The sequence below is a fragment of the Lycorma delicatula genome, chromosome 2 (assembly GCF_047948215.1).
Source record: "Lycorma delicatula isolate Av1 chromosome 2, ASM4794821v1, whole genome shotgun sequence".
NCBI lineage: Eukaryota > Metazoa > Arthropoda > Insecta > Hemiptera > Fulgoridae > Lycorma > Lycorma delicatula.
In genome coordinates, this window is record NC_134456.1 from 159404000 (window position 1) to 159420691 (window position 16692).

At 30.0% G+C, this 16692-nt stretch overlaps 1 protein-coding gene and 1 long non-coding RNA gene across 2 annotated transcripts in view; one reads left to right on the forward strand and one right to left on the reverse strand.

Annotated features, from left to right (window-relative positions):
* The window catches only part of LOC142319360 (protein-lysine N-methyltransferase SMYD4-like), a 52988-nt gene that overhangs the window by 19052 nt on the left and 17244 nt on the right, over positions 1-16692 (forward strand). The window contains exons 6-9 of the mRNA XM_075356562.1: positions 3022-3226; positions 6587-6827; positions 10780-10906; positions 15100-15301. Coding sequence (XP_075212677.1) covers positions 3022-3226; positions 6587-6827; positions 10780-10906; positions 15100-15301 — 775 coding nt within the window. The remainder of the gene's footprint in view (positions 1-3021; positions 3227-6586; positions 6828-10779; positions 10907-15099; positions 15302-16692) is intronic.
* On the reverse strand, positions 84-15205 carry LOC142319364 (uncharacterized). Its single transcript, XR_012755181.1, has 3 exons — positions 15098-15205; positions 2162-2337; positions 84-414 (listed from the first exon to the last, which is right to left on the reverse strand). It is a non-coding gene; the product is annotated as an uncharacterized LOC142319364 (long non-coding RNA).

Below are 16692 nucleotides of genomic sequence, written 5' to 3' on the forward strand. Positions count from 1 at the left end.
AAAGAAATGTAATTCTCAACAATACATTAAAAAATCAGAATTACCAATTTTTATATTTAAATATTGATTTATATTGACACAGCCTAAACAAAATTTAGATAAATTAAGGTATTACACATAGTATTAATTATATGCAATAATAATATATATTATTATAATCTATATAATATATTGTATATGTTATAATAATTGTTAAATTATATATTATATGGAACTCAGTACTCAGTTCAAACAAATGTAAACAGCTCTTTAGTATTATTAAACATATTTAACTGATTCACTCACACATTCACAATAGGAGCGCATTAATTTGTTGTTGTTCAAATTTTTCTTAGATTTTATGTAGCTGTAACTATCATTTATTAACAATTCCTCACAATTGCATCAATTTTCCAAACAGTTTCTGTCATATCTCTGTTAAAAGAAAGCAGAAATAATTAAAATAATAATTATTTTATAATTAAATAATTAATGGTCTCAAAGAATAAATACAACTCCATTAATTAAATAAGTTATAAAATCTGAATTTGGATGTAAATTAGGTATATCAAGACAAATCTTGGGTTCTCATATTTGCTGTGATTTATTTATGTATCGCTGTTGACTGGTTGGTGAATGGAATTTGTTGTATGACATTTGCAATTCCAGTGGTTTGGAGAGAGCCAAAGGATCATAATAGAGACTGTTATTAATGTAAAGTATAATAAAAACTTCTACAACAATAGCTATGACAAGATGTAATGTTAAATATTCCAATAATTCCTTTACTACAATGTCAGTGCCACACACAATGTCAGCTTTCAGTTTCATTATTGCTGAAGGTGAAGATATAACTAATGTTGAACCTGGAGTTTATCAAGTGATGAAGAATTTGAATCTAAAAGTTAAGAATTCATTTATGATCTAAAATTTAAGCAGAAATACTAGCATCAAGATTGAAATGATGGAATCTTCTACTAAAGAATATTAAAATAAATATCTTTCATAACAGGCATCTGAATTTAAACATTTCTTCTTTCAGAATGAGAACGTAGTTACTGCAAACTCTTTACTGGAAGCACTGGGACATTTGCATCATTCTGAAGAATCATATCTTCTTATAGAATCTTTAAAGCTTAGTTTAAGGTAGTCCTACTTCACAACAGAAATAAGTACCCATCAATCCCTTTTGTTCAGCTACTCACAACGTCATATGAAATTACAGAACTTGCTTTTACTATGCAAAATATTCATGACACTTTTATGGAGATCTGAAAGCAATTGTACTTTTACTTGGAAAGCAGCAATACTAAATTTTATTGCTTTTGGTGTGAATGGAACAGAGGGATAGGAAAAGTCATTGATTAAGAGAGTGGCACTGATTGCAGGAGGGAAGAATGAATATATCAGGCACTAGTAAGATTAAAAATGTTTATCTTCCACCATTGCACACTAGGTAAGTTTAATGAAAAAGTTTGTAAAAGATAAAGGAAGACACATTTGTTCGAACACAGATAAGAAAACGAATGAATGATCCTAAATTTGAAGAAGGCTTCAGTAAAGTTGAGTTGAGACATGGAAATCATTTCAAAATGTGGTAAATGACTTCCTGGTAAACCACAAAGAAGATAAATATAAATTTGTATGTGAGCTCCTTCGAAACTATAGAAAACCTGGATGAAACATGTTTTTCAAAGTTAATTTCTTACATCTCTATTTGGATTTTTTCTCATTAATCTTGGTGTTGTGAATGATGAACATGGAGAGCACATTCACCAGAAAATATCCATCGTGGAAACATACTACCACAGAAAATGAAATCCAAAAATGCTAGCTGGCAACTGAAAATTCAAAGGAAGTAAATTTTAGGTCAGTATGCATGCAGTACATATAATGTACTGTTACATTACCATCACATGTATTTTTTATTGCAAAAATAATGTTAATTACTAAAAAAACTACACTTGATAAAAAAGCTGTTAACATATTTTAAACTACCACAAAAAAATACTACAAGTGTCAATCATTCATTTTCATTTAACAAACAAAATATTAAAATTTGTTGTTTAAGTGTTCACTTGTTCAATGTTCAGTGTACAATCACAACACTCACAACAGTAAACAAAGAAAACAGTATAATAATTAACACATTCCAATTATTTAGTTAATTTGTATCTCTTACATTTTCTTCCAAAATTTCATGATTTTTGAAGTCCCGTTTTGTCCAACATTAAGAGGTAACTTTATTTTAACATCCTCATGAGTGTTTAAATTGCATAGTCACTTTATCTTTTGTCTTTCAGTAAACATATTTTAAATTGTTTAATTTGAATTTCATGTTTTACATTAATTTTTGCTCTGAAAACAAAATAGACTTTACAATGTAAATCATATTTTTACATCAGTAAAGGATAAATTATATTTTCTCTTAAGAAAAGTCACAAAACTCTTTTACTAATTGACTAAAACCACTTGATTATTAGTAAATTTTATAAAAATAAAATATCTGAATTAATAAAATAATTTTATTTATAAATCTTTAATTAGATTCTTCAGATTAATATATTATGTAGAGCTAACAAGGATGGATAATTTTCTGAATTGCATACATTTGGATTCTGAAGTACTACTTCACAGTAGTGTGTGTGTCTTCTTGACTTACATTTGAAAACACTATTTACATTAAGTTAGTGACTACATTTGGCATCACACATTTCCATTCAAAATAATTTGAATAATCTGAAACACTCTTCAAGAGTCTTAGGGTAAATATTTGTTATACAATTACATTTGTTTCCAAGTTTACTTATAAATACTATTATGAATTATAATATGAACGTTGCATTATCATATAAGACATAGAGTTTACCTATGTATACATTGAAAAATTTATATATAAGTAATAATAGCAATGACTTTCAGCAAGATTCTAGAATTTTTTAATACTTCATTAATGAAAGCAATAAAGAAAAATAATGTTGTTTGTTATTATTGTAATGTATCACCCAGTTGTTTATATAAAAACAAAATTTTATTTCATAGAGTTGCCAGAACTAACAGAAGGCCCTAATTCAGGGCTACCATCAACATCAAATCTCCTGGGTCTTGTAAGTACAGAACAAGCTGGTCGCTTTGTAATAGCTCAACAGCCAATTAAAGCTGGTGATATATTAGCAGTTGAAGAGCCATTTGCTGCAGCACTCCTTCCAGAAAAATTCAACTCTCATTGTCTACACTGCTTTAAAAGGTTAGAAAAACTTATCTTCATGCTCAATTATTTTATTTTTTAGCAGATGTCTAAAGAATTTGTAGAAATCTCTACTGAGCCAGGTCAGATTTTCTAAGGAAATATCAGGAAAAGGAGAGACCAACTTGGAGAGACTTTACGTTTTGGTGTCTCCTGAACATGATTCAGCAATATTTATGTACATATGTATCTTATTTTAATATTTTATTTTATTTCTTGCTTAATTCTATATTTTTAAATGTTTTCCCAGTATTTTTATTCTTGTTTTTTTATTTTTTAGATTGCGTATTTAGGAATTATATTATGTTTCAAGCATTTTTATTAAATTTATTATTTAATAAAATACAAGCTGACTTGGCAATGCTTCACTATTGCTAGATTTGAGTGTATATATATATAAATGAACACAAATGAAAATTTGATAAAACATTAAAAAACTAAACATTATGGAAAATCACAAAATTTAACCTTACCCTCTTCCCATCCCTTCCCCACTTCACCCATTTCCCTTTTTCCTATCCACCCTTCTTCGCAGATGATAGATGATACTGACCCAGATGGAGTGATGAAAATAGAATCAGAGTTGAGAATTGATGCACTCCCCACTGCAATTCTTTGGGCATTTAAAGTGCTTGTTCTGTCACTTAAAGGCCTTTGTGCTTTCAGAGGTTCCATTTTTGCTCATCCTACACCCTTATTCATACATCATTTCTTCTTTCCTGATTGCCTTAATGGGGATTTTTTCTATTTGAAATTTTGCCTGCAGTGCATTGGGTTCAGGCTTCTTCTGTTGATTTGGTTACATTTACATCCATCTTTTGGCTGGTCAAAAACTCATTCCTGGCTTAAACAGACTCCTTTGTTTAAAAATATATGCTTTTTTCTGTGTCAGTTTTCAATTGTTTTCTCTGGATGGTTGACTTTTCAATCTTCATTGATGATACAACCATACTAGCTAGGGCTGAAACTGGTTCAGAGACTATGTCTTTTATTAAAGAACTGCAGAAGCTGCAGCAACCTGTGCATAAGATGCAATATTTGGCTCTTAATGACCGAATCTCTGACATCCAAAGCACCACAATGGATTTGGGATGGATGGACATACCTCAATCTATGGAAACCAGCTTTTATCTTCTCTGGACTCTTGGTTTACTGAAAGGTCAGGTCATGAGATGAGGAGGGTAGAACTTCTCTGTTGCGTCATGTGTTTAATTGTCGACATGTAACAACTCCTTGATTATGAAGTTCCTCAACAAACTCCTTTTCTGTGCAGTTCAGCAAGTTTCTGCACATAACTACTCCTTTTAAGGTGTTTAGTGTTCCATGCGTGCATCTTCAATGTCCATGACTCCAATCTTGTTGGCTTTAAGAGACCGTAACAATTGTGAGTCATTAACTGCTTCTACAAAGATTTCAGTACAAGACTTTCTTGTTTTCTTTACAGGCCTTCCTGCAGCCTCCATGGCGCCTTGAGCTATCACGAAAGTACTTCGAGAAATCCCCTTCTTTTTCTTAATCACCAAATATTCTGGAATCGATCCATTTAACTTCAGTCAAAACTTTCCATTCCTCTTTACATCAGTAAACTTGATGTTCTTCCTTAGCTTCACTTGCGAAGGTAAAGGTTCATCAGGACATGGGTTTTTATACGGACCCTTTGCCTTAGAATGTATGGAAGTAGAAATTTTCATACATAAACAATCGCTCGTTAAGATGTCTCAAGGTGTGGGCGGAGAAGTGATTGAGCATACCTTAGATCATCATGCCTGGGTTCCCCCAGTCAGCTGCCTCCCACAAATTTAACCCGGGCCAGGGAGTCAGATATTGCTTGACTTCCCAAACCTCACATGTAGCAGTAAGGGCTCTGATACCCTTACCGATGGGACAATTCCTGCCAAGGGCCAAGTGACTGATGTTGAACGATGTAAGATTCGGTAGAGCAAGCTCACATCGCTCACCCCTAACCTGGTTTCCACTACTAGAAGGAGGATAAGCACTTCCTGTCTGCACTCTGGTCAACGTTGGCAAAAAAACAGACCACAGTCATATCTCCTCCTCCTGCTGCAGGCAGTGAACCCGAAAAGCATAACCTTGGACAGCTCGGGACTGCCAATTCCGTATTCCACATGGAGCTTCTGAGCATTGTCCTATCGGCCGACGTATGTAAAAATATCTATGCCATATTGTTGCCCACCCCAGTTGTAACTGCATGGACATGGGATTGATTTTTGATTTTATTCAAAGCAACCCAGTTATTATTTGACATTCTTTGTAAAATGAATATTCAGTATATGATAAAATTTATTACCTATATCTTCTTAGAATTATTTACAACATCTTAACTTAATATTTAAATGATGAATCACTCTTATTTATTATTTTATTAATACAAATTTGCCTTGAATTAGTATAAAAATAGTTTACTACATGACAGAATTTTAATATTTTTTAACTTAGATTTTGAGAAAAAGTTGGAACTTTAGCATATATGCATAAATTGAGGATCTTAAAATTTAATTTATGTAAATAAACAATATTATCCTCCAATCATATTATACTTCTAATTGATCAATTTATTGTCTCAAATTCCTGTGTAGTGAGGAATCCTATAAAAGTTGATCTGTGTATTACAGTAGCATAAAGTGATGTGCATTTGAAATTATTAAGCAAGTTTTAAATATATTGGATAGAACTTAAAATCCATTAGTTAAATCACGCACAAAAAACATAGTACTACCAATACACAATGTACTGTAGGACTTAAAGTATGACAACCTCCTACAATTAGTAGATAATTTGCTAAAATTGACCTAAGATATAAACTCTTTGGGCAAATACAAAGCCCACAGCTAACAAAGTAAGAGTAAAACAGTCCATTAGCATACAGCACCACATTTAAATTTATCTTGTAAAACTTTTAAAACTAATGATGGAATTCCAATTGATTAAGTGATTTCTTAAAAGTCATTAATTTAAGGAGAAAATGCAAGGGTGTAAATTACAATCAAAATAATTTGTCATATAAAAGCTAAAAGTGATGACAACAATAAGTCAAAGTTAAAAAAAAACATTTCTATTTTAGTAATAATTTATAAGCAGAGTTATAATTTTATACTACAAACCTTTATTACAGTTAGATTAAAAAGTTTCCTACTAATGTTCCACTTTAGGTTTTAAAATAAATGATCACTGTTTACTTGTATTTATAAGCAATATAACCACATTTGATCAGTTTTAATTTAAGAATAACAAGCAAACAACATGATAAAAAAATGTCAAAGAACTTCTGGTAATCTATAGCAAGTAAAAAAAATTTGTTGTTTTTTATAATTTTTTTGTTTGTAATATACCTTTTAACAGACTGAGGGCTGCAATTCCATGTCCAGAATGTAGTGGAATAGCATTTTGTAGTGATATATGCAGAGATACAGCTTTAAAAACTTACCATAGATATGAATGTAAATTTCTTGACATGCTGTTAGGTTCTGGAATGAGCATACTTTGTCATATATCACTAAGAATTCTCACAAAAACAAATCTGGATTATTTTTTACAACTTAAACCAGATCTAGGGACTGATACACCACAACCATATCTGAGGGTAAGTAAAATTAAAAAAAACTTAGGCAATCACTGTTTTATATATATATATATATATAACAGTATATATATATAAGTTTAAAAAGTATATACCTGTACAAAAAATTAACAAGATATTTTTCCAAAAAATAATAAATTTTCTAGGAAAAAAGTAAAAAAGGATAACATAAGATGTTATAATAGAACCATAAAGGGAAAGTTAACCAGAATAAAAAAAAGATATAAAAGTTAACACAGATGGAATAAATGAGGAAAAACCATAAACAGGAAAAAAGACAAAATTTACTATAATAACCTTAATTAAAAGAAAGCTTTAACTAGTGTATTAGTAAAAAAAAAATGTTTCATCTATAATTGATTATTACACATTAAAACCATTGCTGTTTTTTACTCATGCCAGAAAAAAGTCATGAGTTATGTTTCCGAATGTTGAAATTTGGTAAAAAAACAATCTTTAAATAATATAGATCAGGTTACTGATAAGTAATCAGAGAGAGTGATAAGAAAATTTCAGTTTTCCCTGCAATGAAGCAAAAAAAGAGAATTTATTCATACAATATCTAATAATATCAAAAATAAAGTTATTTTAAACTCCAAATGGATTTAATATTTAATACAGTATATTTTTATTGACAGTATGAGCCTACATTCCTAAGTAATAAAGAGCCTGGTAAAAAAAATTACACAAACCTGATAGATGGTAAGATCTAATCAACCTAAAACAAATCGCATAAGAATTAGCTCCAATAAAATCCCGTAAAAAACATCAATGGTAGAACAGCAAATTAAATGAAACAGTGGAAAAAAGACATTAATCATGGCTATTTCACCAATCCCAAAAATCAGAACCTTCCTTCCAAAATCTAGTAAAATAAAGAAAAGAAACCAACCCAAACCCTAAAGAGAATAAAAAGACACATTGAAGTCAACAGAAGAAGAATTCAGTAAAACACAATCATTACAAAACTTTCAAGAATCAGTTCCAAAAATACAAACCCCCAACCCTATTAATAAAGAATGAAAATGGTAAACTGGCCCATTACAATAAAGACAATGCGAAAATCCTAGATAAGTATTTCAACAAACTCCTAAATTGTGAAGAACTGACTGAACTCTTAAACTTAACACCAACACTCCAATAACAACATCACCAGAAAATATCAATCCTCCCACAATAAAAGAAGTCTACCAAGCACTGGATGAGATGAAGAATTACAAAACAGCGGGAGAAGATCTGACTTTTGTAGAGATCTGGAAACATGCAAGAAGATCAGCAAAAGTTGCCCTTCATCAACAGCTTGTCAACATCTGGATCAAAGAAGAATTACCAGAATATTGGACAACAGCCTTCATCCATCCACTACACAAAAAAACGGAACAAAACAGACTCTAACAGTTACAGGGAAATCTCACTACTAGACACAACATACAAAAATTCTTTCAAGAATCATCCTCAACAGGATGGGTTTACCACTCGAAAGAACTAGGATAATACCAGGAAGGTTTCAGACCTCGAAGGAGTTGTCCAGACCAGATCATGAGTTTCAAACTAATAATGGATTACAACAGGAAAAGAAACAGAGACATGGTGATAACACTTGTAGATTTCAAGAAAGCTTATGACTGCATCCACAGAGAATCCCTACAAAAAATTCTAAGACACCTCAGAGTACATACTGCATTAATGAACATGATAAAACTGACTTTCACAAACCCTAGGTGAAAAGTAAAATTCAGAGATGAGCTCTTGGAATCATTTGAGATCAAACATGACAATGCCAAGGCCACTGGGCTCTCACTGCTATTATTCAACTGCACTCTAGAAAAGGTAATGAGGAAATGGCTCAAAAAATAAAAATAGGTCGAAAAATCAAAACAAACTACTTTGGTTTCACCACTGACTGGGCACTGCTAGCAAACAACATCAATAAAGCTCAAAATATTCAAAAAGACAGAAATTATGCCCCAAAAACCAACATGACTAAAAGAAGTAATAATAACAAACAACCTAAATGAAAAAACTCAATTCAAATAAGAAGAAACAAACTAGCTAAAGCTCAAAAATTAACCTGGTACACTTACAATAAAAAATTCATTATCGATAAACGCAAAAATAAGATACTACAACACAGTTATAAAACCAGAAGCCACTTATGCAGCAGAAACACTCTTCCACCTGAACGAACAATCAAACACCGACAAACTCCAGAAAATCGAAAGAAAAATTGGAAGAACCTGCATCAATAAAAAGTACTAGAAAGACAGGTTGTAGTGGATTGTGCCCAATAAAGTTGTGTACAAAGAGTTAGAACCCATCACTGATACAATGCATAAGGGGAGACTACGATTCTTTGGACATACCATGAGGATGCAAAATTCAAGACTTTGAAACAGCTAGTACAGTACAATCTCAACTTGAAAAACACCAAGAAAGGATGCAGATGGATCAGAGAAATAAGAAAGGTTCTGAAGGAAATTGGCCTTACACCAGTAGACACCACAGATAAGAAAAAATTAAACAAGAAAAACAAGAACAAAAACAATTGCTTCACACTCAAAGAAAAAACTCACAACATAAACATTTTCAACACTAGAAAGGACACAAAAATTGGAACGTATGAAAAAGTACTGGGAGGACTGCAAGGCCCAAACATTCCCAGACTTATTTACTCTTAGAGTAACGATATATATGGTTCATGTTAATGCAGTTCCTATGTATAAGAGTGAATGTATCACCTGCATTTCAATATGCTTGGCATGCTAATGTGCAACAGTGTATTCAGTACAATGACAAAGGCATTGGAGTACCTCGCCCCCCCCAGTTTCCTAAGATTAGCACTCCTAGGTAGTTATAACGAAACTTAACATTGGCAACTTCTCAGTTCAGTAAAGGCAGTATGCATTACAGGACATGGATAATTCATGAGGTGCTTTTTATTCTTGATATTTACTATGCTATTTTCAGGAGTGACCAGAAGCTAATGTCAGTTTGCCTATTACCATTTAGTTCTGGTGCCTGTTACATTTATAGCTATTTAAAACTCAAGCTATTAAAATTAAATATACATATAATTAAATATATTATATAAGATATAACTAAATATAATTAAAAAGGTAAATATCTATGATACAGCGTTGCTAAGTTTCCAAAGAATAAAAAAATTTAATAAACAGTTCAACAATTTTATCATATTTCTGGTTTCCAAGTTCAGGAGTTTTGTTGTAATCTCTTTCAGAAAAAGCAAAAGTGCGCCCACTTTCATTGTCAGCTAATGTTAAAAATGGCATATTTTTTTCTTTCATTAAAGCAACATATATTTATAATGTAGTCAAAAAATATTCTATGTGAATTGTGTCTGTTCATTTGTTATAACAAATGAAATTTAGTATAGTGGGTTTTTGTGTATACATATTTCATAATATTTAAGTTTATTAAAATATGATATTTTTTTGAGTACATATAGAATATCAAGGTTTTTATTGATGTTACCAATGCAATAAAAGCATTTTATTACAAAATTTGATGCAATTTTTAAACTTGAAAAGTTTATATTTTTAAATTAATAAGTTTAAAAATATAAAACAGTTTATCAATTGTTGTAGCCAAAAACATACCAAAGTTATTAAGTTCATCTTCAAATATTATAAAAGTAAATGAAAAACATAAATAAATTTCTTGTTAAATATTCTACAAGTACAGAACATTATTTATGTTATGTTGTATGTAAAAGTGCTAAGTTTGAAAACCTTATGGTTTTAGGCAATCTGACATTTGAACTTTCCAACTTTATACTTGTACTTAACTCATCCAAAAAAAAATTAAGTTAATAAATAAAGTAAAAATCATACAGTAATTAATGTTATGAATATTATTATAATATTACAGTTGTACAATTACATATGCAAAATCAGTTTAATACAAATTATAACAATATTTTTAAATTTTTTTTCAGTTTTATAATCTTGTATCACACAAAACAATCAGAACACCAACTGATTTTCTTCATCGGACTTTAATGGCCTTATTTCACTTAAGAGTTTTACAGTCAACTGGATACTTCGGATCTCATTATGATAAAGGTCAAAGGTGACATTTATTCAATACTTCTTAATTAAATTAAAAACTCAATAAAAGTTTTATTTACTTCTGTTGATTGGTCTCAAATAATGATTGTTTTATACAGTAGTCAGAATTTTTTTACATAATAATGCATATAACAACAATATTTGATTACTCAAGTATTTTTTTTTAAACACTCACTCAGAGATTCTGACAAAGTTTTAAAATTTTTAAATACTAAAAGTGCTAGATGACATATCATTACAAAAAAGATTACGTTTGAATACAAAAACATTACTTATTAAAAGTTATTTGTAACTACCAAAGATCACATATAACACACCAAATTAATAGCAAGGTTGATGTAAACTTATCAGTTTACATAAAAAATACTTATCCAATATTTGGATTCACCATCAGCTATTAAAATACTATTTCAAGCAACACATACCTGTAATGTATGTCATGTTCATCAACCATAGTTATTATTAGATTGATCATGCTAAATATCATTTTTAACATATGATTAAGAAATATATTTCTGAAATATTTTTTTTAATAATTGATTATGAACCTATAAATTTTAAAGGTGCTTTTTATTTTTATGTAAATTGGTAACTTTACATTTAGCTTGTTGTTAATGTGGCATGTTTATAGAGTTGGATTCTATTGGCAATACTTGATTGCAACACACTGGACAATAAATTTATTCTTAAAACTGTTTACTTCATTGGCGTAGCAAATGATATAATAGTTAGAGATGGCATATAAATTAGCTAATCTCAAAATTAACTGGCAGTGAGGATCTTGCATTTTTCACCTACAGTATGAAAAATTAAAAATAAATGAATAAAATTTTACAAATAAAATTTATCATGCTAATGAACGTAGTCCAATCTTTGTTGCACAAACACTTTGGAATTTAATTTTCTCTAGAGCAAGTTTTGATTAATTGCATTGATCACATTTCACTGAAATTTCTGAAAGAGAACTTTTTCTATACTTATGTCATCTTTACATTTTTCAGGTTGTTACTAATGCTTCTGATTGTTTACAGCTAAAACACCAAACAACATTTTTATTGCTTCATTTGGATTTTTTAATAAGATGTATTTTAAGTAAAAAAAGTTCTATTCTGGGATTTTTAAGCTTTGGGGAATTCTGTTTTCTCAGTTTGAATGAGCTGAGAAGCCACTTGGTCAGTTGTAACATTAGTGAGCCGTTGATAGAAGAGTGCTACCCAGTAAAGTTTAGTTATATAAAATAATTCAATATCTACATTAACCTCTCCACAATTATTTTTATCTTTTTTCTGATAAGATTGTTCCTGCAATAGCATACATTGCTGCAGCTATCCTTATGGGAATGTTTAACCCAGAGACAAAGAAATCAGAATAAAAAGCATAAGTAAATTTTATTGGTTACAGTTAAATGACAGTTCAATAATATGAAGCAACAATAAAAAAATTGCAGTGAGTAAATACGCAAAAATGTTTTTTTTTTTAATCATATAATGTTTATATGATTAGTTAAACTGATGAGAACACTTGGCAATTTTTTGTTGTAAAATTTCTATATCAACAAATTTTAATACAGAAGAACATTTTTATGTTTTTTTTTATATATTTTGTACTAGGTATATATTTTGTCTAAATGTAGCAAATGTGGGGTAACTAACGAACATGTTTCTGATGAACAATTGTTAGAAATGTTAGTGAAGATCCTGATTGGTCAGAATTAAGTCTTGGTAGATCAGAAGATGAAAATGGCATAGAGAATAATTTTATGTCACTGTATGTCTTTAAGAAAGATACTGGAATTTCTTGTATAGAAGAAAACAACTTTGATGATAGGATTGAAAATACAAGAAATCAACTTTAATATAGAAGATGTAGTGCTTACATCATCAAATACAACTGCAAACCTAAGTTGGAAACTACTGTAGTGAAGAAGATCAGGTGCCTGTAGTATCAAATAATCTTGCAAAACCCAAAAGAAAAGTAATGTGGTACATTGAAAAGAGAATGAATTAGCAGATAACAGCCCTAAATTTCTTAGTAATAAGGATCATAATTTGACAATAAGGACTTATGGCAAAACTAATTCCCTGACACCATTACAGAATTATTTGCCAAAGAACAGTTCAATATTGTCCACTATGCGTCAACCAATCATTATTTTTACGTAGTCAAAAAATCAGATGAAACTTTTCTACCATAAATATTATTACGAGATACATTAGAAACATTATTGCAGGATGTCTCATTGCCAAATAAGATAAAACAGGTTAGATATAATAGGAAATGCCCTGGCTTTGAAAATATTTGAAAAAAATTATAAAGTACTGGTACTTGCACTTTGTTGATAATATTACTACTCGAATAATAAGAAATATTTTTTTTAAATTTAGTTGAATATTAACAATTCTAAATGAAGTATCTGAAAACGTATGCTCTTCTACAGAATTTAAAATTATCATTGAAGAGATAATACCTTTTAAAGATCATAGTAAGGTAAAACAATATTTTAAAAACATGCAAGAGTTACTTGTTTTCAATGTATTTGTTTCTATAACAAAGTACATGGAAGGTATCAACTTTACAGACAAAATGGCTAGGCATTATCCACATAAAAGGGAAAGTAAAATATTGTATGCAAGAATCTTTTTAACATAACAGCAACTAATGTATGAAGCCCATATTTTAAAGAACTAACAACGAACTTGGTCTTGTCAGCTTTAAAGTGATAGCAGATTGAATTGATTGAAGCTTATTTCATCATAAAAGGTTTCTAGGCCTTCTCCTAGCCCTCCTGTTTTTGTGAAAAAAAAGAGCTCAATTTTATTTATCAAAAGAGCTGTGTTTGGATGGAAAAGACCACTATCCAGTACTGAAGAATTATAAGTCTGCAAAGATTCTTGTACAAAAGATATGTACAAAGTGAACAAGATATGATTATGAGAATTGTCAGGTCAGGTCATGTCCTAATTTAACCTGAATATATGAAACAATTTTATTCTGAATGAATGATATTATTTTTGACTCATTGAAAGAACTATTAATAAAAATTTTCAATTTATTTTTTTGTAATTTTTGTATGCTTTCGTTCAGAGTATTTCAGTGTCTCTTATTTAATAAACATAAAATATAAGCTTACTTTGTTATTTTTATGATGTTTTGAGTTAGAAAGTTAGTCTTTAGATATACTTGCTTTGAAAATTTTAGACACAATGTTATTACATCCTAACAGTTCAACTGCTTACTACACAATACAACAAATATCATAATATGTTTATTCTTATATTTTATATTTTTTTTATTATATAAGAATTCTTGTAAAAAATAATTACCATCCCTTAGATAACAGAATACAATATTAAAGTTATAAAAATTTTCTGTGTTATCTATTTTTATATTGCGTAAAGGAAATTGTAGTATAATACTATTTACATATTCTCTAATAATATTATATTTTTATTTAAGGTAACTTGGTATACATTACCAAAATTTGTGATTTTATTGTTGTTCTCAAAATTTAAGTGAATTAATTTGAAGAAAAATAGGTAATAAGTAAAACTTAATTTTCTATTCAGCTATTATAAGCTTTAATTTAATACTGTATACAACTAATCGTATTCATATGTGTCAAATAACTTTTCTAGTATATATATAATACCCTTAATGGTGAAGTTCACATCTATGGATTTAACTTTTTTCCATTTACATCATTTCAGAACTTACTGATTTTTAAAAAATAAACTTATGAGTTCTTATAAGATTAATAACATAAAAAATTAACTGGAAGAAATTTTTCTGCTTTGGAAAAATATTCTTTTGATAAAAAATCTCTTTGAAGTTGCTAAATAATATTTCTTAATTTGTAAACCTCAATATCAAGTAAACTTATTATACTTAATTCTTACACTTACTGAAAAAAAAAACTTTACAGTAACAATAACTTTTTATTGAAACAGAATTAATAATAATTTGAAGAAAATTTTGTACTAAAAGTGTTTTTTTAGTATTTCATTTATTTGAGAACACTCGCTAAAAGAATTCAAAATGTACAGGTTAAGTACATTAATTCTTATTAGTTTCAAACTGGATTATTACTACTATTAATCAAGATAAATAATATTAACAGTTATAGAAAATCATAGAAAATTATATAAAATTATTATATTTATATGAAATTAATTTTTGTGTTATTACAGTGAGTTTAACAGAAGACGAACAATTTATTGGTTCACTACTACTGCATCAATTACAAGTATTGCAGTTCAATGCACATGAGATATATGAAACGGTAATGAAGTCCCCATACCACTTTCAGTCAACTAAGCTTAATTATATTGCTGTCGGTGTTTATACAAGTGCAGCCATGTTTAATCATGATTGTTACCCAGCTGTTACAAGGTCAGTACATAAAATGACAATTAAACAAATCTATTAGATTTTTAATCATAATTTTTCTCTTAAAAATGGTAAAATATGTATTAGATGTGTATACCGTTACAAAATACATAGAAGCTTAAAATATGTGGAACACATACTTAACCTAGGTTGATAGGAATTGCCTACCTGCATCGCACAAATGTTTAGCAGCTGCTTTTCATGTTACTTAACAAATTATAAATTAGTTGCCACATATCTATAAAAATATATGCTAATAATCATAAACACAACTACAAGTTTTCTGTACATCTAAAAAATCCTGCAGTAGTATTAGTGGGCGGTCTGGCTAAATGGTTTACAGATCGGCTCTTTCTAAACAAGAGTGTTTACGTGTACTCTGTACCACGGTAAGTTGTTCAAGATTCTTCATGAAAGTTGATTCATCAGTTGCAAGGCTAGCCGCCGGGGTACACCCTCCCCCCCCCTCCACTCAAGGGACACTAACCTTGGAGGACTGACCTGATACTCTGGTGGCATCAGCATCAATGCTGACAGAGAGCAGATGTGCAACGCTCTGCACTGACTCCAGGCACTTACTCACCAAAGCCTTCTGCTTTCAGGGATTCCATACATTGACATACATGGTACCTTAGCTACATGCTTGACATCGCGGGAGATGACGGAAGAGTCTCCGTTAACACCTGCAGTCAAACCGACTCTAGCCGCCACATCGCTAGCTCTAAACGTGATACAAGAACATTTTCAAATTATTTTCAGAAGTAGGTGGCCGAAAAAAATCCGTTCCATTTAATCATCTAAAGATGGAGGTCAAGTCAAAATAGATGATCACATTTCCAAGGAAAATACTCGGAGCCGTGTTAGCCATTTACATGATCGTACTTATTGTACAATAACAGGGCAGCTATTGCCGCCCAGGACGTTGAACGTGGATGGTATGTTCCAGACCTTATCTTATTATTGTAATAATTAATATGTGATTATTATTATTGTAATTATTCACTCCTTATCGCTCAAGGCGAGCGGTTGTTCCTTCAACTCTCTACTCTTATAATGAAACTCGATCGTGAGTTCAAATAACTTTTCAGCTGGTTAATCAAAGAAAATTCTTTTTGTCCATAATGTTCAGTTATTTTAGAAATTTTTGTATGTGCTCTCGCTAATTTTTATCTGAAGACAGGTGATTTCCTGCGAAAGTAAATGACATGTAACATAATAAGTGGTGTATTCGAATTAAGTTGAAACTATTATAAAATTCGGCTGTCTGTACAACTTGTAACGAGCCACTGCCTGTTGAAGAAGATCAGGTCAAATACCATGGATGCGAAAATTCTTTTCTTCTTGTTTTTTCTGGACTTTCAGAAAATACGTATAATAATATACGTATGTACGTA